Source organism: Scleropages formosus, chromosome 12 (genome assembly GCF_900964775.1).
Source record: "Scleropages formosus chromosome 12, fSclFor1.1, whole genome shotgun sequence".
In the NCBI taxonomy this organism is placed as follows: Eukaryota; Metazoa; Chordata; class Actinopteri; order Osteoglossiformes; family Osteoglossidae; genus Scleropages; species Scleropages formosus.
The window spans coordinates 29,695,196-29,710,368 of record NC_041817.1 but is presented as its reverse complement, the minus strand read 5'-3'; the positions used below and the strand labels follow the sequence as shown (position 1 = coordinate 29,710,368).

At 46.6% G+C, this 15,173-nt stretch overlaps 1 protein-coding gene across 1 annotated transcript; it reads right to left on the bottom strand.

Moving 5' to 3' along the window:
• Window positions 1-1,977: 1,977 nt before the first annotated feature.
• Window positions 1,978-14,755, bottom strand: LOC108928031 (zinc finger protein 385B-like). The gene is made up of 8 exons (XM_018741779.2): window positions 14,654-14,755; window positions 13,404-13,528; window positions 8,501-8,611; window positions 6,030-6,222; window positions 3,436-3,744; window positions 3,046-3,227; window positions 2,387-2,491; window positions 1,978-2,215 (listed from the first exon to the last, which is right to left on the bottom strand). Exons 1-8 carry the CDS (start codon window positions 14,670-14,672, stop codon window positions 2,039-2,041), a joined length of 1,221 nt encoding a protein of 406 aa, XP_018597295.2. The 5' UTR covers window positions 14,673-14,755; the 3' UTR covers window positions 1,978-2,038.
• Window positions 14,756-15,173: the final 418 nt, after the last annotated feature.

Below are 15,173 nucleotides of genomic sequence, written 5' to 3'. Positions count from 1 at the left end.
CCACAGCGCCGGCCCCGCAATAAGCTGAAACCCTTAGCCGGGCTCCAGCACTTGCCCTAGCCCGAACCCTAACCCTAGCTCCGGCCAAAACCCTACCTCCAGCCATACCCCAAAAAGCTTCCCACCATTCATGGAGAGAACAGTGCACGTTTGGAATGCATCGCACTGTCTCCTCCAACACTGTTTGCCATTCTCTTTTATTTGTTCAAACTCACACATAGTAAGAGGTGTTTCCAATCAGCATTGTTTGTAGTTCTCCACTTCGGCCTTTGTCTGGTTCCTTTACCTGCAGAACAGTGTGCTCCCGCAGCTGCTTTTACCTTCCTAACTGTTACGTATTTCCCTTGGAAAGCACATAACACACACCAGTTTATTGCATGATACCGCATCTGTACCACATTTGCCCCTCGACGCCCGCTTTCCTGTCATCGTCCTCCTCCATATCATCAATTAAGAGGAAGTGCCCTTCACACCGGAACATCATAGATTTAGGCTTAAAAGAAGAAATCATATGGTCAAAGTCTCCCAATATCATCATAGGAATTAAATATAATCTATCTAGAACATATTGAATCTAACATAATATAATAATCACATAAGGAATCTAACACAACCTCAGTTATCTCCACTTGCACTTAGATGCCCAATACACTTTTGGCTTCATCCCTGGGACCTACACACTCAATACAGCTCCAACCTAATATGCTGCAGAACACAATACCTCAACCCAACGAGCAATGGAGAGATTTGGAGAATCTACACTTAGATTATTGCCCTCAGGATGCTGACTACAAGGTTCTCTTCAATTTTCATTCATTTTAAGACATTTTGTTTATTACAAAAAATGAGCAAGTTGACTAGAATCCACCTGGGAAGCATACTGGTGGTAAAATTTCAGATGGTTAGAGTGAAAGGAAAGCTTTTACACCTGAAGAAAGGTTTGATGCTATGAAGTGTGTTTAATAAAATCATAAATACATTTCATACTCTTCATACGTTTGGCTTAAGGTATCAGCATTCAAGATCTTCGCTTTTTTCAAAGTCTTATATTTCATAATGCAAGATTTTACAGGAACGAAACTATCCTGTTAAAGCAGAAATTACTATACTTTGTCTTCAAAAGTTTAGTGTCAGTTATACTACAGTCAATATTTCATTCAAATCTGCATATATAGATTTTTAAAACAATTTTAAGACAAGTCATTCAAATACATATCGTTATATTCAAATTGTAGTCTTTTATAACTGCACATGTGGGGGGCATGGTGGTGCAGTGTGTTGGACTAGGTCCTGCTATCTGGTGGGTTTGGGGTTCGAGTCCTGCTTGGGGTGCCTTGTGATGGACTGGTGTCCTGTCTTGGGTATGCCTCCTCCCCCTCCAGACTTATGCCCTGTGCTGCTGGGTTAGGCTCCAGCTCCCTGCAACCCCATATGGGACAAGCAGTTCAGATGGTGTGTGTGTTAAGGCAGAGCATTTTTTCTCATACAGACAGATGGTGCACTGAAAAATAACCTGTGAAGCATGAAAAAGCTTTTAAATACTTTAAGAAACTTAAATTAGTGTGTTTATGGTATTGGAGTGCACCATGTCACGCACAGTACGGTGAGGGCTACAGCTGGAGTTGGGTAGGTGGAACTCAGACTCTGTACATTATTGCATGCGCCTCTGCAAACAATGTACTGTGTCACCCACAAACATCATCACTGTCAATTCGTTCCTCATTTTTCAAAAAGTGAGAATAAAACTCATCCACCAGTATCAGTCAGGAAGAAAGGAAGACTATATTTTCAAGTCACTCGGGAAGTATGGTGACTGCTCTTTGTCCCATCTGCTCCCTTGAACATCCACTCTTGCCAGGAACTTGGAGTAACACTGGGGCTGGGGTGTGCCTTATTCACTGGGCAGAGCTAAGGATGGGATCCTTTGCACAGCTGTGGGCAGGCATTCCCCACTGTGGCCCTGCCATGTGCCTTCTCCTCTTCCCCGTCATCACCTGTCATCTTGCTGCAGCTGTAATTAGGGCCTTTGCAAGGGGTCTCAGTATGGTGCAAGCACTATGGATCCTGGGCTGGGCTCCAGGAATGGGGCAGGCATGGTGGTGGTCTGGAAGAGCAAGTCAGCAGGCTGTGGTTGCAGCGGAATTGGGCCAAACTGGTTTGACACAAAAGCAGAGGACATAGGATTCACCAGCTCCTTCTGGAAAGCAACTCTGGGCTGTAGGAATTGGGGAGGCACACAAAGGCACCACAAAATCAGACAAATAATACTGAAAGAAAATGTAGATACACATACAGGAGGAGATGTGAGTGACAGGTTGGGGAACAGAGTGTGATTGATGTGTTCGGGGAAAGTTTTTTACTGCAGGAGAAGCGAATGAAGGATTACCGACAAAGTGGCCGAGCTGCTGCGCTGCTGCTTGCTATAGGGGCTGTACTTGGGCTTCAGTGGCTTCCCAGCAACTTGGCCTTTGTGTCTCCTGCTAGAAATGTGCTGGAGACAAAAGAGAATCATCATGATCTTACACTCATTCAAGGTCTCAGTTTCTGTCCAAAACCTCTTAGTCAACTAGAAGAACTCATGATCTCTGGACAAGTGTACAAGTGTACAACAGTCTCTCCCCTCCTGGGATGTGAACCTGCATGCTTTGGTTGTTTCCCCTGTTCCTTCAACATCACAGCACTTGCAATGTCACTGAGGACAAGACTAATTTTATCTGCACTTGATGACCTGTCACCAAGGTAATGCTATCACCCCCACCAGCAAACCCTGCCCACAATACTTACTTATCCCATTATTAACATATTGTTAACAGCATATGAGGGTCTGGGGTGGTGCAGTAGGATTGGCCTGTGCCTGCTCTTTAGTGGGTCTGGGGTTTGAGTCCTGCTTGGGGGGCATTGTGATGGACTGGTGTCCTGTCCTGGGAGTGTCCCCTCCCCCTCCAGTCTTGCACCCTGTGTTGCTGGGTTAGGCTCTGGTTTGCCATGACCCTGCTTGGGACAAGCAGTTTTAGTGTGTGTGTAACATCATATGATAACACTGACCTGCTTGAGCTGGATCTCAGAATTGACATGGACATCACAAATCTCACAGTGGAATGTTTTGTTCTGCAGTCCTGAACCCTTGACCACGGTGGCCTGGAACTTCACTTTGGAAACAAGTCTTGGGTAAGCCTTGATGGGACCAGCACCATTCCGAGCCTCCAGCATCATTTTGTGTTTCAAACCTTTGGTAGTAAAAAGTACTGTTAATAGCGGAATAACAACTCTACTCATTCTGTGAAAATAAAAAACATCTTTTAGAAATCCAGTTTCTAAAATGAAAAAGTTTTTCAGATACTGACACTGAAGACAGTTTCAGTACCAGCAGACCTACGTTGTGTGTGTGAGGGGGGTTTAGCAGAACTACGCTGTGTTGGGGGCAGTTCAGCACACCTGTGTTGTGTGCCTCCAGCTGCAAGAGTGAGTTCACAGCCACCTTGCAGAGTGAACAATACAGCAGCTTCTTGGCCTTCTCCTCCTCAGACACAAAGGTGGCCGCAGGTGCGTTCAAGGGCGTGACCATGACCAAAGTGTTGACACTCTCCCTGGTGCCAGTCTCAGGTATTGCCTTCTCTTTAGGGGAGCTGGCCGTGGTGGGTTCAGAAGGGGACTTAGGTGGACAGGGTGCTGCCACCATGGCAACAAGAGCCATCCCTGCTGAAGGAGTGGTTGGTTTTATGGCTGAATTGGCTGTAGACCACTCTGTGGAATGACAAACACCTAGTGGTCAGATGTGGAACAACAGACTAATTCTTACCATTCTGACAGCAGGAAAAAAACTGCAAATCACTGCCTCGTTGACTCACCGGTAAAAATAATTAAAAATAAAAAAACAAAGCAGGCTAAACTAGTGAACTTTTTTTTCTTATTCCAGTCCCCGTTCCTCTCCATTCGTACATCATCAGGAGCCTATAGAGAGCTATGAAGGTGTGCAAAGCTGAGCTTCTTTTGCTTGTCCACAGAGAGATGGCACCACTATAAAACACCCCTCTCTTACAGTGGTCTCCTTCTCATGACATGATGAACCAGTGGAGCCTTTGTCAAGCCACAAAAGGGTCATTACTAGTCTTCACATCACCAGAAACAGAGCCATGCTAACTTACTGCAGGCAGTTTCTGTATGCCTATGGTGTGTTTAAGGGTTTCCTTTATCTTTTGGAGTTAACTTTATTTTAAACAGCACCTTTAAAAAAAGATTCTTAAAGCATTTTACAGTTAGAATCTGCAGCTTTGTTAATTGGATACAGGTTACCTTACAGTACCTGTGGTGAAAAAGATCTTACTAGGAGGGCATGCCTTTAGTTACAGAGCACATAAATTCTGGAATAGTCTACCAGTTACTTTTAGAAATGCCTTGTTTGTCTCTGCCTTTAAATCCAGGCTTAAGACTTATATGTTAACTCTGGTGTATCTATGACTGATGTGACTCCTGTTTGCTGTACTGTTTCTTTAGTATAAAACCGTCCAACGTCATTATATCATCAGTTACTAACCCTTCCTTTCTTGCTGAGCATTGTTTACCCATGCCGAGACCTGAGGAGATTACCACTCCATACTGACGGAAGCTGATGACTGCATGCCCTGGTGGAAAACACCTGCCTACATGAAGCAGAACATCAACTTATTGGCATCTAGCGAGGATGTTAATAGCTGTTTAATTTGACTTAAAAATATTTTTTCTACCTAAAATGCCCAGGAGCGGTGGGCAGCCACTGGCACTTGGATACCCAGAGGTTTTTTTCTGCTTTGCCTTTCATTTGAGGGTTTTTGTTCCGTTCCTCCATGGCCAGTTGGCATACTTAGCTTATACCACAGCTTTAATAATTAATATACTGTAGTTATCGCAGTGATTTAATGTATATCCAATGTTTAATTTGCATTATGTCTCTGATCCTCTGTTCACTGCTCTGTGGAGAAGTCTGTGAATTTTAGAGAAAATTCAGAGTAATTTCCACCTTTTTTGAAGGTGATTTCCAGAGTCTGAGTATAGCAAGAGAAAGGCTCATCTCCTCTCAGATGCAGGCAAGTTTGAGACTTTAATGGAAATGAAGTGGGACTCAAGGTGGGACTCAAGGTGGGACTCAAACCTCCACACCTCTCATAGAAAAACTGCCAAAAACTGGAGCTCCCGATCTGAATGATTTATTTGAATGGAAAGGCCTTTATGCAGCTATTCATATGATGTACACTGGTTCATATGGTGGAATCTGTACTGTAATGTGACTGTACTGTAGAATCACATGTCTATATCCAAGTCTCTCCTTCTGTTGAAATAATGCACTCTTTGAATTTTTCTTTGAGTTGTACGTTGCTCTGGAGATAAGCATCTGCTAAAATAATAAATATAAATGTAAATGTAATTTTCTGCCTGTAAAATGAAGTAGAAAGAGGTCTGCTTCAAATGCAGGTGATCAGGTTACTGAAACATGATGTGAATAAACATTCACATTGAACATTCACACTGAATCACAGACAACCAGTGAAAAAAGATAGAGACAGTTCTGGGATGGTAAGTGTCATGCCCCCACTCAGCGGCCAACGAGCGACACCTGCCGTCAACCCAGGAGACTCTGCATAAAGGGGCGCCCCAGAAGCACCTCGATGAGAAACTGCAGGGCTCTCCCCATGTTCATTCCTGGTTTGGGAGTTCTTGTTTTGATCTTTCGCGTGTTCTTTGGATCTGAGTATTGTCTAATCCTCTGCACCCAATTTGCTGATCGCCTGACCTTGGCCCATCCCACAACTATTCCTGTGCCTGACCCTGGAAATAAAACATCGAGCCTGCACTTGTGTTGTTTTCATTGTTTCCTGACCCCGCAATGACAGTAAGCCTGCAAATTTTAATGGGTAAAATACAGACACAGATACAAATACAGACAAATACACACACACACACACACACAGACTGCAAGGCCTGATCTGGAAATGCTAATAGGAGGTGTGGCTGGCACCCACAGATGAATAGGATGAATGAAGTTGTTTCTTCACCTGCTTGGTGAGAAGAATTCACAGCAGCCATGGTGAGGACAGAGCCAGAACCAGGAGCAGGGCCTGGGCCTGGAGAGAGCACCGTGTCCATACTATCTTTGGTTGGGGTATTCCTTGCCTTGCTCTTGGCTGACTCTTGGAGTTTGAGCTTCTTGGCATGTTTGCTGCCCTTGTAGTGCGCTTCTGCTTGGCTCTGCAAAAATAGCACGTGGTTTGCTGTTCAACAGCAGAAACCTCGAAGCTCACACAGGAGTTCAACAGCAAATTATAAAATCCCTCCTGTTCCTCTTAAAAATAAATACACCAGAGATGAGGTTTGGTGTATGTCAAGTACAGTTGACAACTTTGTAAAAATTAAACCATTTTTAGCATCAGCTGTGAAACAGAGATACTGTAGTGGAATTAGAGTTGCATCCACCCCATATCTGAGGATTCAGGTCTGAAAACCTGAGATTTATACTTCACCTGCCAGGAACATGCATCAATCCTATATCACTTTTCCAGGTGGGAGAGTCATGCAAATCAGCTAATAACCATCAACTGCTGCAGTGTGTGTTGCAAATTATAAATAGTTAATGTCCTTCATCATCTTTGTCTGTCATTTGGATGTCTCAGTCCAGCACTGAAGTTTAACTCCAAAGGCACAAAGGCTTCCTAGACAAGGCCATCATCTCAGGGATTATAATGAGAGTGCTGGGAATCCATGACCTATGCTTCAAGTTTGCATTTTATCCAAAGAGCGGTGCTGGGATCTTGCAGGGTTCTGTGGAGCTGGATGACCCACAAATGAAATAGCACTTCTCAATGTCTCTCCCTAGCTGGAAAGTCCTCTCCAGGTTCTGCGTTGTGTGTTTTGGCACCTTTTCAAAACTACAGAGTGTCATGGTTGGTCCCAGAAGGAAGCGGCGGACCCAAGTGCAGAGCGGAATTCGTGGTTTATTCAGGGAAATCCAAGAGCGGAGGTCAAGGGACAGGCAATCGGTCTTCGAGGCACAAACGTAGTTACAAGGAGGAGCCAAAAGGCAAGGTCGGTACACAGGCAAAAGGTCGATGATCATAGATAGGTACAGAAACGTAGGAGCAAGGGACAGGATCAGGGAAGGTGTCAGGGAACAGGAAGGAGTGGAGCAAGAGGCTAGGAGATCGCTAAAAACAAGGCTGAACAAGGTTCCGTATCAGCTGGTGGTCTGATGCAGCCTTTTATGCCTCAGTCTGCACCGTGTCCCAGGTGTTACACATTGGCTCGAGGGCGTGGGCGTGACACAGAGTGACTAAATCTACTGAAAAAATAAGGAAAATGCAAACCTCTGATGTTCTGTGCACTGAAGCTAACTGGCATAACTACTGCCAATATTACATATCCTTATTTTCATATTTGGTGCTCATGTTTGACCTAAAGGACCAAAACACATGGAACCTCTGTAAGTACAGAATACATTAAATACTGTAAAAAACAGAGTATATCTCAAAACCAAGACCACAACACCAATTCCATTACACTGTTAGATGAAATTAAAACACAAAACCAAAATATTCTGTGTTCTACCCATAGATTAAATGTTCAACATGTCTACCTGTTTTGACCTTTGTGTTGGTTCCCCAGGGTTACAAAAATCTCTTCTCGATTTTCAAAAAAAAGAGGTAAGAATGAATTACAGCATGTACCTGTATGGGGCAGTGCAGAGCACAGCCAACAGCTGTCAGTCGTCACAGTCATGCATCACAGTTAGGGGTACAAGGTGAAACACAACTGAAACCACAAGACCCTAAGCATGCCACAGCTGAACCGGATATGCATCCAGCAGATCCACTGGAGCTGCTCTGGGAGACAGATCTGCATCTACAGAGAGATTATCCACCTGGAATCACCACTGATGGACCAGCAGAATATGTCACATTAAGACTAGCTGTACAGAAAATGAACGTCATCTTTGTGGCTTGCTGTCTCACACCCTGATCAACACAACCACTCAGGTTACGTATATTTATTCTGTTTTTTTAACTTACAGAAGCTCCTCTGCTGGGACCTGACACTTCTGGTAACCAGTGAAATTACAGTTGGAAAACAGAAGGTGCTTTAAACAGGAACTGGTCAATAATCGATGATGGACACTGTGGGACAGCAAATCAAACAGCTGAAGCCAAGAGAGAGCTCCTCCGCTTAGTGTGATAAGAGCAAGACATTGTACAGACTCAACAGTTGCTCACTATCTCATTTCCATGTGCCTCCAAAGAGGGATGTCAAGCATACAAATCTCATCCAACAGGACACCCCAAGAAGGGATGGGGATATACTTGTCATGCAGGTACGTGGGAGACACCTCACTGCACCATTTGTTTAATTGTGGGGATTAGATGAGAGGATGGACACCTTTAAAGTGGATTTCTCAACGAAGGTACAGAAACAATGAATGACATACACAGTCATATACAAACAAGCACACACACACACAGTGGTAACCCACACTCACTTCTGAGTTGAAGTGAAGCTGGCAGATGCCACAAGAGATCACTTGCTTCTTCTTCATGGGGATTGAGACCCCGAAGGTGTGGCTGATCACAGCTTTCTGGACAGGGTCCATCTGGAAGACATGGAGCAGCAAGTGGTTTTTAGGTCTGACCATTTCTGAGCTCTTACCTTAAAACACACACACACACACACACACACACACACACACACACACACACACACTCCTGGCTGGAAAACAGGAAACCCACATTTCACACATACACGCATTTTCTGAAGCCGCTTGTCCCATGTGGGGTCGCGGGGAGCTGGAGCCTAACCCGGCAACACAGGGCGTAAGGCTGGAGGGGAAGGGGACACACCCAGGATGGGATGCCAGTGCATCGCAGGGCACCCCAAGCAGGATTTGAACCCCAGACCCACCGGAAAGCAGGACCCGGTCAAACCCACTGCGCCGCCACACCCCCCAAAAAGAAACCAACAAAGAGAAATAAAATACAGCTGGATGTCATACCCTCATGCCAAGGTTTCTCCTGTAATTACACATATGATGGACACCCATAGGTCCAATAAAAGTGTACAAAGCAACTGATGTTCAGGGCAGGTTATTCCCTGGAATTCCGGACTCTGGCCGAGCGCAGCGGTTGGGGCAATCATGCATTGTTGGCCTGTTTTCGCTGTGGTTTAAACCCTCGCATCCGCATGGAAATGGCCTTCAGGGGGCAAAAGTGGACCCTGGACTAATTCATCGAAACCGGTGTCACCTTAGATAACCAGTACCGAACCCGGGAACCTCGCCCAAGACCGGCTCCGGAATGTTCCTGTCCTGTCCAGGAGGTGGCAGAACCACTGCGGCTGGGGCATGGATGTCTATCCACCGTGGAAAGTCAGCAACGGCTACAAATGCAGTTATGCCTGTACTGTGGCGAATCGGGCCACCTCCGTCTCCAATGCATTGTCCGCCCTGAAGCCAAGGTGAGTGGGACTCTTTGCTGTAACCGCTTAACCATACCTATCGTTCTGTCCTGGGATTCAAGGAAGGTGGGAGCTCACGCCTTGGTCAACTCATGGGCGGCAGAGTGCTTCATGGACTCTGATTTTGCTCGGGTACACAAAATCCCCATTCGGCCAATGAAGTTTCGCCTGAAAGTGATGGCCCTGGATGACCAGCCCCTATGAAGGGGACTGGTGGACCAGCAGACTGAACCGGTGTCCGTGAGGGTAGAGGCTTGTCATCAAGAGACATTGCAGTTTTATGTGATTGCGTCGCCTGAGTGCCTTCTAATTCTAGGTTTCCTGTGGCTCACCCAGTGTGAGGGCACTTGTCTGAAGCTCCCTTGCAGGACTACATAGATTGAAAGCTCAGATTCTGTCCCACAGGTGCCAGTTCCACCTGAAGATCAAGACCATGCCGAGGTTTTCAGCCAGGAGCAGGCAGAAGTGCTTCCACCCCATCACCTGTGGGATTGTGCGATAGACCTCCTGCTAAGTACGACGCCACCTCGTAGTCGCATTTCTCCCGTCCACACCCGAGCAACAAATGCTTCAGAAGTAAATCTCAGAAGCATTAGCGATAGGAATAATACGCCCCTCCATGTCACCTCCATCAGCGGGGTTTTTCTTCATCGAAAAGAAGGATGGGGTCTTCGCCCATCTATTGACTATCGCAGCTTGAACAGTATAACCATTAAGTATCCACATCCCCTACCGTTGATCACTGCAGCTTTGGAGAACACTCAACAAGCACAGTGGTTCATGAAGCTTGACCTTAGAAGTGGTTATACTCTGATTCATATCCATGAGGGTGACGAATGGAAGACCGCGTTCAGTACAAACCTAGGTCATTATGAATATCTGGTCATACCATTCGGCCTAGCTAATGCTCCAAGTGTCTTTCAGGGCTTCGTAAATCATGTCCTCGGGGACCTGGTCAACAACAGGGTTCTTGTATACCTCGATGACATTTTGATATACTCTGAAACTTGGGACCAGCATGTCAGAGCAGTCAGGCAAGTGCTTCAGCGGTTGCTGCAGAACCGATTATATGTAAAGCTGGAGAAATGTGAATTTCATAAGCAGCAAATATCTTTTTTAGGTTTTATACTCACTCAAGACGGGCTGGCCATGGATCCATGTAATGTCCAAACCATTCAGCAATGGCCTCGCCCTACCGCTACCAAGGCGCTCCAACGCTTCCTGGGGTTGGCAAATTTCTACCACCAGTTCATTAGGAACTTCAGTTCGATCCCTGCCCCATTGACGGCTCTTACCGCAAGCAAAGCACCTTGTCTCCCTTGGAACCAAGATGCCCAAAGAGCCTTCGAGATCCTCAAAAACAAATTCACGACAGCCTCCATCCTGCACCACCCGGACCCCAAGTTGCCATTCATGGTGGAGGTGAATGCCTCGGAATCAGTAGTGGGTGCAGTTCTCTCCCAGAGGCAAGATAAGCCTGCCAAGTCATACCCTTGTGCCTTTTTTTCCAAGAAGTTGATGGCTGCAGAAAAGAATTACGACATTGGAAATCGGAAGTTACTGGCAATCAAATTGGCCCTGGAAGAGTGGCGACATTGGTTGGAGGGAGCCCAACACCCCTTCGTGGTCCTTACAGACTACAAGAACTTGGAGTACCTGCAACCTGCATGGCGCCTCAATCCTCGCCAGGCCAGGTGGGCACTGTTTTTTCCTCGATTTCACTTTCCAGTGGCTTACCAGCCCGGCCTAAAGAACACCAAAGCAGACGCCCTGTTTCAACTTCATGAAGAGAAACTGATGGAGCCAAACCACATCACTGGGTCCAATACCTCCCATGGGCAGAATATGCTCACAATACGCTAACCCATACCTCTACAGGTGTGTCTCCTTTTCAGTGCATCCTGGGGTACCAACAACCTCTGTTTCCTTTGCAGCCTGGCTCCAGTGATGTGCCAGCTGTGGACACCTGGTACTGTACCAGGAGAGAGGTCTGGGAGGCGGTGTGCCGGCATCTCCTCGAGACACAAGCCCAGCTCAAGCACCACGCTGATCGCCGTTGGCGTTCACTCTCCTTCGCACCAGGACAAAGGATTTGGTTGTCAACCCGGGGTCTCCAAGGACCATATATGGCAAAGAAACTCAGCCCGAAATACATCGGCCCGTTCAAAGTCATCCGCCAGGGAACCCCTGTTTCCTACCGCCTGCAGTTGCCTCAGCATCTACAAACTCACCCTACATTCCATGTGTCCTTCCTAAAGCCCTTGGCCATCACCCTGCACCAGCCCACACCAGCAGCACCGGCTCCAATACCCCTGCCAGAAGGGGGTGCTCCAGCGTATGCCGTTAGGGCGCTCCTGGATTCTCAATGCCGAGGTGGAGTCCTTCAGTACTTGGTAGACTGGGAAGGGTATGGGCCAGGAGAGCCTTGCTAGGTAGCAGAATGAGACATCCTAGACCCGGACATCATAAAAGACTTCAACAGAGACCACCCAAACCAGCCCGCACCTCGGCCTCGGGACCATCCTCCCAGGTACCATTGAGCGTCAGGGGCCACTCCTGGAGGGGGGTACTGTCACGCCCACCCCGACAAGCCAACGTGAAACACCTGGGGCACAATGCAGGCTGAGGCATAAAAGACAGAGTCAGACCAGGAGCTGACAGAGAACCTTGTTCAGCCTTACTGCTAGCGACCTCCTGACTACTACTCTCCTCCTCCCTGATCCCTGAGTCCTATTCCCTGTCCCATGACCCTGATACTTCATCCTTGTGCCTGCTTCAGATCTACGACCTTTTGCCTGTTCACCGACCTTGCTTTTTGGATTGCCCTCGTTACGACGTTTGCACCTTGAAGACCCATTGCCTGTTTTTGTGATCCCATCTCTTGGATATCCCTTGAATAAACCACGCACTCCACTCCACACTTGGGTCCGCCACTTCCTTCAGGAACCAGCCATGACAGGAGATCAGGAGAGAAGTGGGTCCAAAAAAGATGTGAGACACCTGAGTCTTCCAGTGTGCGTTCCTTCACCTGCAACTTCCTTAAGAGAGACCCTCCTCCTATGAAATGGAACATTTTCACTCCTACCTCGAACCTCACTGACACACATAACACGATATAGTGGCAAGAATGCACTGTACATTAGCTGTGCTGTGTGGAAATACAAATAAGTGGCTCCTGTGCAGCATCCATTGTCACTAATACAGTATGTTAATGTGATTTTATTATTCATTCATTTAACTGACACTAGGCCGTACAGTGTTTGGTTAGTACACTGAGCTACTTGCACAGATTTACTCATTTATACAGCAGTGTCTTATACTGTATCAATTCAGGGCAAGCAGCTTGATCAATGGTACTGTAACAGGAGGTGGGATTTGAACCTGCATTCTTTGACATCGAGGCAAAGGCTCCAAGCATTACATCACCTGCTGTCTGTTTTTATTAGTAAATCTACAGTACATTGATGTTATCAGTCAAACATGGAAGCATGAATAAAAAACAAACAAATTTGTTTTCAAAAATCACATGTGCTGCTGGGCTCGGCGAAATAACCATGACCTTTACAATGAGGGGCACACATTTCACTTGCAGTCACATGTTTAAACTGCACACAACTGACTGGCTCTTGGATACTTTACAGAGCCTCTCCATAAGAAAAGACTGTGCTGAGGGTGGAGTTCCACACCTGATGATACGAAGGGGACAGGGGCGAGGTCTCGGGAGTATCAAGGCTGACCATCAATGAGAGCTCAGCATTATGCAGACTGAACGATACTTCAGCAAAGACAAGTTCACACACAGGTGGTTTTACTGATACATGGCAGGCACAGCGGCAGCTTAATTTTTTCTTCTGAGCTGCTCCCTCGGTACACTCTCACGAGTTGCCATGTACACTCATACACACACGGGGTGTTCACGATGCTCCACTTACTGTGTTGAAGTAAGGAAAAAGTTCAGCCGGGGAACTGTTGTCCACTGAAAAGGACAGGAAGGGCTTCATCATGGGTGGAGGGCTCTGCGCAGAAGGCAAAACGCTGTTGCTGCGGACTGGACTGCCTGTTAAATGATAGAGAGAGCAAGAGAGAGAGAGTGTGTGTGTGTGTGTTTGTGCGCATGAGTGAAACAGAGAGAGCGTGAAGAGCCTTGGCTCAGGAGCTGAAGCTCTGTTCCCAGCTCTCACTCCCATGGCACTTGATCTAACATACACATCACACAGTGTATGTCTGTGCAGAGCTGCTGCACGGTAAGCAAGCTGTCAGGATACGTGGGGGGGGCAACATTTCTGAACCCTCGGCCTCGGCCTGTTTGTTTGCAATGTGTTGGGCATACCTGCACACACCTGTCTTGATACCTGTACAGACCAGTAGGCAGCATGACACACTGGAACAGAGATCACAGACATCAAATACTTCATGACAAACATTGATTTCGGGCTAGTATGTTGTGGGTTTAAGTGTCACTGAGGGGTAAACTAATGGTGGACCTTCAGGGCAGCCCCAGCTGAGCAGCATTAATAAGCATGCACAGTATGTATGACTTGTGTGGAGAATTAACTCTAAAACAGGAAATCAGGAAAATAAACTTGTACATGAAATGTAAGAAAGCAGAGCACGTGTGTATGGACAGACACTCACACATGCACGCGCGCGCACACACACACACACACACACACACAAATGACTGACGACTGAAGGAGATGGTGTATTTAAATTTGCATTTACATTTATTTAATGTATTAAATGTTTACATTTAAATTGATTTACTTATATAACACTTTCTCCAATGCCACTTAAAGTGTTCAGCTGCTTATATTGTTTTACCTATCTATACAGGGTAATTTATACTGTGTCAGTTCAGGGTGTTTCCAGTGGAAGGTAGCAGCTCTAACCACTACACCACCTGGTGCCCAAGTTGTTTGAACAAGTGTCTAGCGCTCTACACATGTTCACCGGAGCAGGTAGAGCCACACGCCTGTGAATCTCAGTGATGGGAACAACATCCGAGAGTAGAGATACAGAAACAATACAGAAATAATGCAGGAATAATATAGAAATAATACAGACAACACACTGTGCTTCTTCCCTCCTATCCAACTGCACAGCAAAGCTGACTGCAGCCTCACATGGAACAAAACACACCACAAGGTATGAAACACGGAACATGTGGCCAGCACTCTCTTACCAACAGTGAGCTCCTTCATGGCACACGCTCCTTCAAACCATTTGTGAAATGAGCTGAGAAATCGGGCACAGCAAGTGAATGACAAGGAAAAACAGTGAAGCAAATCTGTAGATCAGTTACAAACTGGGCTTCTCTGCTGCCACTCCCTTCTCTTTGCTGCAGATAAGTCCGGACGTGTCGTAAAAGCCTGTCCTGCCTGTTAGCACCTCCGCGCTTCCTGGAGCAGCCGAATCACTTTCTCTATGTTACTCTGCTTCTGCATCAAAACTCTGGTAACAAGGGGGCGATTCCCTCCAGGTGCCCTGGGGTCATGTGACCTCTGCAGTCTGTCCACATGGTCACAGGTGGGGGAGGCTGCACACGGCGAGGTCACAGCGCCAGGATCTCAGCATTTCAGAGCCATTTCATGAGCCCGCTGTGATGTCAGAGCGTAGCTCCTCTGGTCATCTGACTATGACTATTATTATTGGGCAGATGTGTATTTCTCACACTGCTACATTGTGTATGTGTTCTTCCTGAA

What these genes read in the sequence shown, in the direction of transcription:
- LOC108928031 (XM_018741779.2), bottom strand. An exon ending in GAATTCTTCTCACCAAGCAG is followed by an intron (nt 3,745 to 6,029) that starts GTGAAGAAACAA and finishes GTCATTCCACAG; the next exon opens with AGTGGTCTACAGCCAATTCA. An exon ending in GCAGCTCGGCCACTTTGTCG is followed by an intron (nt 2,216 to 2,386) that starts GTAATCCTTCAT and finishes CAATTCCTACAG; the next exon opens with CCCAGAGTTGCTTTCCAGAA.